General features: G+C 40.0%; 1 protein-coding gene and 1 non-coding gene across 2 annotated transcripts; one reads left to right on the forward strand and one right to left on the reverse strand.

Annotated features, from left to right (window-relative positions):
* Window positions 1-2,012: 2,012 nt before the first annotated feature.
* LOC128843151 (cytochrome c oxidase subunit 7B, mitochondrial) lies at window positions 2,013-5,505 on the reverse strand. The gene is made up of 3 exons (XM_054039732.1): window positions 5,381-5,505; window positions 4,097-4,221; window positions 2,013-2,235 (listed from the first exon to the last, which is right to left on the reverse strand). Exons 1-3 carry the CDS (start codon window positions 5,415-5,417, stop codon window positions 2,158-2,160), a joined length of 240 nt encoding a protein of 79 aa, XP_053895707.1. The 5' UTR covers window positions 5,418-5,505; the 3' UTR covers window positions 2,013-2,157.
* A 300-nt stretch (window positions 5,506-5,805) lies between these two features.
* On the forward strand, window positions 5,806-5,923 carry TRNAL-CAA (transfer RNA leucine (anticodon CAA)). Its single transcript has 2 exons — window positions 5,806-5,843; window positions 5,878-5,923. It is a non-coding gene; the product is annotated as a tRNA-Leu (tRNA).
* Window positions 5,924-6,428: the final 505 nt, after the last annotated feature.

Consider the following 6,428-nt stretch of genomic DNA (forward strand, 5'->3'; position numbering starts at 1 on the left):
AAGAAGAGAAGGTGGTGACCAAGGCTGATTGCTGCCCTGGTTTATTTTTCTAAGAGTGATTAAAGTTTGGAAACCTACTGTAACATCAGCATATGAGGGTGGGTACAATACAGTACTTCCATTAGAGAGGGTTATCTTCTGTTCTGCCCTGTTTTCACTGTAGCACCTATCTGCAGAAGTGTATATAGACTTTTTCTAAAATTAAGTACTGTGTTTGTTTTGACCATCATACACAGACCTATGTAGTTCCTTTACCAGATACCTTAAAAAGCAAGAAGCAACTCTATTAATGTATTTTACTACCACACTGGAGGGCAGGGGAAAGATGGTGGGCACTTGCCCTGCACACTTCTAACTGAAGTGATCTTAGCACAGTGAATTGCGCCAGTAAACAAATATTAAAAGTTACTAAGATTTGTTTGTAAAAATACTCCTTTTTGGGATAAAACTTAAAAATCAGAAGGGATCAGGCCTCAAAACAAGCCTTAAACCACTAATGTCATATACTGGCAAAATGAAAAAGGGCCCTGTAATCATCAGAAGTAATATTCCCACTTCCACTCAGGCCAGAAAGTCAGTCTTCAGCCTCATATGGCAGGATACATTTGAGTTTCAAATCATAGAACTAGAAGGGGCCTCAAGAGGTCATCTAGTCCAGTCCCCTGCATTCATAACAGGATTAAGTATTAATTTTTAACAAATTGAGGAAGTGAGATGGTCAGAACATTCCAGAGTTATCAGGAGCCCTTGCACAAGTGCTGCAACTAGTTCCTCAGACTGGTTTACATTGCAAAAGGGTACAGTAGTGTCCTAATACCCCATTGTGTTAGGCACTGCTCAAATATACAAAGAATCAGCAAAATCCCAGCCTAACTGAAATTAGTGACATTTCCATAGACAATTGGAATGATGATTTCACCCACTGCCTCTGCCTTTCAGTCTAAAAAACAGCTTCAACCTACAGACTTCTGCTTGTATAGGTATGTTGATCAGGTGTGTGAAGAGTGATCCCTAACAGACAGTTATGCTGGCAGAAGCCTCTAATGTAGATGCAGTTATACCATCAAATCCCATCCTCACTGACACTGAAGCACTTTTACTAGTATAGACTGTTTCACTATACCAGTGGAAAGCACAACCGACATAGCTACAGCCAAACTAGGAGTGCTTTGCTGGTATAGCATCCAGCATTCCCATGTTGGTAAAATGCATCTGGTATAGCCAGAGCCTCAGTCAGACCTTTAAGAGCATTCTCGACTCCAAGAAGCACCACAGATGGCAAGAAGGCAGGTACTACCAACTTCCCACTGACCTTCTGAGTTCAAGAACCATTTCAGCAGAAGTCTGATGTCAAGCAGAAGCCATGTTTGGCCCTCTTATACAGGCAGTCTATTTTTGAACATTTTGGCCTCCCCACTATTTTAATCACTAGCTACTTACTTTTGCAAACTGTAAGCATACACTTCTTGCTGTTATCTCCACACTACGATTATTCTGGCTAATGGGTACTTTTAAAATTTACTCAGGTAAGTTCACTTTCTAAGTGAGAAGTAGAGGATGCTAGGTTCCTGAAAGGGAGATTTGATAAACCAGTGCCCCTTGCAGCCATAGAAGATTGCTATGTGGCAGGAAAAAAAAAAAAAAAAAAAAAAAAAAAAAAAAAAAAAAGAGTACAATGCTTCTTTGTTAAAAGAATTGCGATTTAAGAATGAAAGATGTGTCCCTGCAATAAGTCTGCATGCAGAGTCCAGCTGAAGTGAATAAAGTCTACACAAGTAGACGTGTCTGCCCACATGGATCTTTTTGCAATAACCAGACATTTAAGAGCATTTGCCTTCAGTTACTTCATCATCTGCATCTAACCTAAACTCATCTCAGTGGTTCTTAAGGAATATCATATATATATATAACATTCAAAATTTTATAACCAAGCAATATTCCTAAAATTGCTCACTATACTTTTATAGCAAGCCATGAAACATGGGACAGGAATAAGACCTAGATGAACAAAATAATTTTTAAATATATTTATTACACCAGTAATGCCACATCACAGATGGCAATAATCAGTGAACAGATGCCATTACATGTATGGCATAAATGAAAATTCAGACCAGTTCAGGATTACTGCACATTTCAGTCCAGAATAAACAAAGGCTATTTCTCTCTCCATTCTTTTGGGGTAACTTTGCCAACCGGTGATAAATTCCACTCAATTCCAGTTTGTGTTGCCACCTGTAATAGATTAAAAAGTTATATAAGAACAAGTTTGTCACATTCTAAGGCCAGAAGACCACTGTGATCATCTCTAGGCTGATCTCTGTATAACATCATAGAACTTTCCCAAAATAATTCTGATAGTATATCTTTTAGAAAAACATTCAATCTTGATTTAAAAAGCGGTCAGTGATGGAGAATCCACCATGACCCTTGGTAAATTGTTCCAGTGGCTGATTACTCTCCCGTTAAATAATTATGCCTTATTTCCAGTCTGAGTTTGTCTAGCCTCAACTCTCAGCTATTGCATCATGTTATACCTTGCTCTGCTAGATTGAACAGACTATTATTAGGTACCTACCACATTCAGGGTTCATTTTTGTAAATTTCACAGTTATCACATCTTTAAAATCTTGAATTTCACGGTTTCAGATATTTAAATCTTAAGTTTCAGTGTTGTAATAAACATGAGTATGTATTTAAAAATGGCAAAATATAAAAACACGTAAAGCCCTTAAGACTCAGCATTTCTCAAACTGGGGGTCCTGATGCAAAAGGGGGTCACAAGGCAATATTGTGACCCTCCTACAATAGCCACTATTATTTCTGCACTGCCTTCAGAGCGGAGTGGCCGGAGAGCAGCATCTGCTGGCTGAGTGCCCAGCTCTGAAAGCAACACTGCCACCAGCAGCAGCACAGAAGGGTGGCAATACTGTGCCTCCCCCTACAATAGCCTTGCTACCCCCTTTTGGGTGAAGGGTGATCAGATGTCCCAATTTTATAGGGACAGTCCTGATTTTTAGGTCTTTCTTATATAGGCTCCTATTACCCCGCACCCGCTGTCCCAATTTTTCACACTTGCTGTCTGGTCACCCTATTTGGGTGGGGACCCCCAGTTTGATAAAAGTGTGTACTTGTGTATACTTTTACCCTGTAGACTAGGGTACTTACTATAAAAAAAAATTCCCTATTATACGGTAAAAGTACACAAAAGATTTCATGGTCCGTGATGCATTTTTCACAGCCATGAATTTGATAGGACCCTAACCATTATTACCGGTAATAGTTAGTAGCCCTCAAATCCAATAAAGCTATACAGAGTAACAGTTATGAATATTAGGGGTCTCCTATTAGAGTGACAGTTTTATAGTATCTTTAACCTATGCAACTGTTCAAGAACAAAAAGTTAAAAAAAGAATACAGTTGAGGGGCATCATTCTCTATCAGTATTGTTTTTAGACTCAGATTTGACATCTTATTCAGCCCTTTACACTGGTTCCATTGGTATTACATTTATACTATTTTACAATAGTAATTTGTATTACAAAAATATTAAGAATAACTCAACAACACCAGTCTTTTAATAAACTCTACATTAAGGGAAACTTCTGTCACATACTGTATTAGAAAGCTATATTTAAAACATTTTAAAACGGATACTGTGAAATTCAGGGGATAACAGCATCAGTCTAATATTTAGCTCTTATAGTACAGCCACACAATATTTTCACCAACATAAAAGGAAAACTTGAGGTGAATAGCTCACTCATCCAACGGCCCATTTTGGAAATGAATTATTAGACAAAAGGAAGTGTGCTTAGCTTATATTTAATCAAGCTGTCTTCAGTTCTGAAGACTTGCAGTAAATTGACATTCAAAATAAGTACCTATTGAAGATCTAGGTTTAAAGTTGGACTAATGAATCGCTTCCCTTTGAGGTATTAATGCATACAAAATTACTCTTTCAGGAAACCCCAAAGCCCTAATACTTCAAGTTGCTTTATATAGGCAAATCCTTATAAAGGTGTGTAACAACTTGCAAATTCAGGACTATAGTTATAGCAGACACTAGTGATAGTACCAGTCATACAGTACTTACATATCCCCAAATGGAGACACAAAATAGGGCTCCACCAAGTAGTATAATGTTGCCATATTTATCATGGAAGTCAGGCACAGATTTGTGGTGACTCTGTCTTGCTGCAATCCACTGAGTGCCCCGAGCTAAGAGAAATGGTCAAAAATGTGTATCAGTCCATTGGTACATCTTACATCTATTCAAGTCTCTGGCAGTCCTCTCATCCATCCCCTAGAAAAGATGGACTTCAGAACACTAAGAATAAGGATGCTCTTCATTACAACAGAAAGATAGACACAAGACTTCATAACATTCCGGCAGCATTACAAAGCCACATAATTGCTGGAACAGAGAAAATTATCTATTTTAGACAAATCCATCAAAGAGACTTAACATTTTATTCTATTTGGTTGGCAAGCTACTTTAAAATTTTCATTAAGCAGGTAACTATAAAATACACCCACAGAAATGAAGACTTTTTGTTCACTCAATTTAGAATCTCTAGTGCCATTCTAGGTACATCACTTCCTCAAATGTGAAAATATATGGTCAGTTTATGAACTGATCAATACACACGTTATTTTTCACAGAGAATGTCTGTAAATAATTCAAGTGTTTTCAGAAGGAGCAAAGAAGCCAGAAAACTTAAGATGATCTCACAGGAAAAAAGAAAAAGACTCCTGCACTGTGTAGACAATGCTAATTGAAATATAAATCCCAATATCTGAAAAATTGTGTATGAACTTACTCTTGTGAAATTAAATGTATTAGGTAAGATCAAGGCCAAGACAATCAACTTCAAGAAAGCTGTTTCTGAAGTTATTCCCAGAGCATTTTATGTAGGCAAAACACTGAAATTGTGTTTTAGTTTGTGACTGTCTCCCTAATATTAAAACATTTTTTTCTTCCACTTTAAAAACCACTTAGCTTAAATGAAACGTTTCCCCAAACGTTTACACATGTGCTAAAACACAAGCTATCACCCGTAAATCGATAGGCTTCCAGGATATATCACGCCCACTCTGCTTTGGAAGGTAACAATCCAAGCTCTCAGTCCTACAACAGCATCCATACGAGACCCCTGTGCCCAAGCCATTCCCCACGCCTAGGCGGAGGCTACCGGACGGGGAACGGGCTCCCGGAGGCAAATGACTGACTCGGTTCCAGTGCGGACCAGTCGCTGCGGAGCGGCAGGGAACCCGGGAGAGGGGCGCTAAAAGGGTCAAGGGCTCTCGGTTCGGAGGGGACTGGGACTCTGGGGGGTACCCGCCCGGCTGTGCCCCGGAGGACTCCTCCACAGCTCACCGCTGAGGCGCACCGCGGTCTTGACCAGAGACAACATGCTGGCGCCTTGGACGGATAATTTCTGCCTTTCTCCCTCTTCGCCTTATACCCTTGCGAGCAGTGAAAAACAAAATGGTGGCCAGCCAGGAAGCCCGCACGCTGCGCATGCGCCCCGTGGGCAATGTATTTCACTCTCTTCCTGAGCGCGGCCCCACGGCATTATAGGAAATGTAGTTCCCGCGCTTGCGTGGAGGGGCTCTTACAGGCATACGGGAAGAAGCCCCTGTACCCGGGAACCTGGGGGCCCGGTACTCCCACGGGCTCCCCCACACTGCCTAAGCTAGTGATGGCTTTTGCCACGGGAACTAGAGTCGGGAAACAGTCCTAGAGGCGCTGACTCTGCAGTGAACAATAAGGATCTCCCAGCTGCTCATGTTAACAACAGTGTCAGGATGGCCGAGTGGTCTAAGGCGCCAGACTCAAGGCTTAAAGTGCCTTCCTCTCTCGAGGGCTGGGTGTTCTGGTCTCCGTATGGAGGCGTGGGTTCGAATCCCACTTCTGACACATTTTTTTTTTCGTTTCGGTGTTTGTGTGTGTAAAACACCGAGTTTAACTGTAATAATCACAGGAGGAAGCGTTTTACTACACTGCAGGGTAGGGATCACCTCACGCAGACAGAAATTTACACCATATAAATATAGATTGTGGCGCCTATTAAATAGGGACTTACATTATAAAAAAATACTAAATAAAGACACGGCTTTACAATATATATTCAGAGAGATCCTTAACTGATTCATGGGAATGATCTAACTTGATCACTGATGTGTCGATCTTAATAATGTAAAATCCCTGTGGCTCTGATTTTGCAAATATATGTGCATATGAGTAAAATTAAACATGTAGTTATATGATTGAAAGATCACAGTTTATATCTATACAAACGGGTGCATATAAAGAACATATTTAAATACTTACATCACGTAAACTCTTGCATATGTAATGGCTACCGATTTAAAATCTCTCAGTAAGAATATTTCGAGAAAGATAGAATTTAAATCCATACCTG

This window comes from Malaclemys terrapin, chromosome 9, assembly GCF_027887155.1.
Source record: "Malaclemys terrapin pileata isolate rMalTer1 chromosome 9, rMalTer1.hap1, whole genome shotgun sequence".
Taxonomy (NCBI): Eukaryota; Metazoa; Chordata; order Testudines; family Emydidae; genus Malaclemys; species Malaclemys terrapin.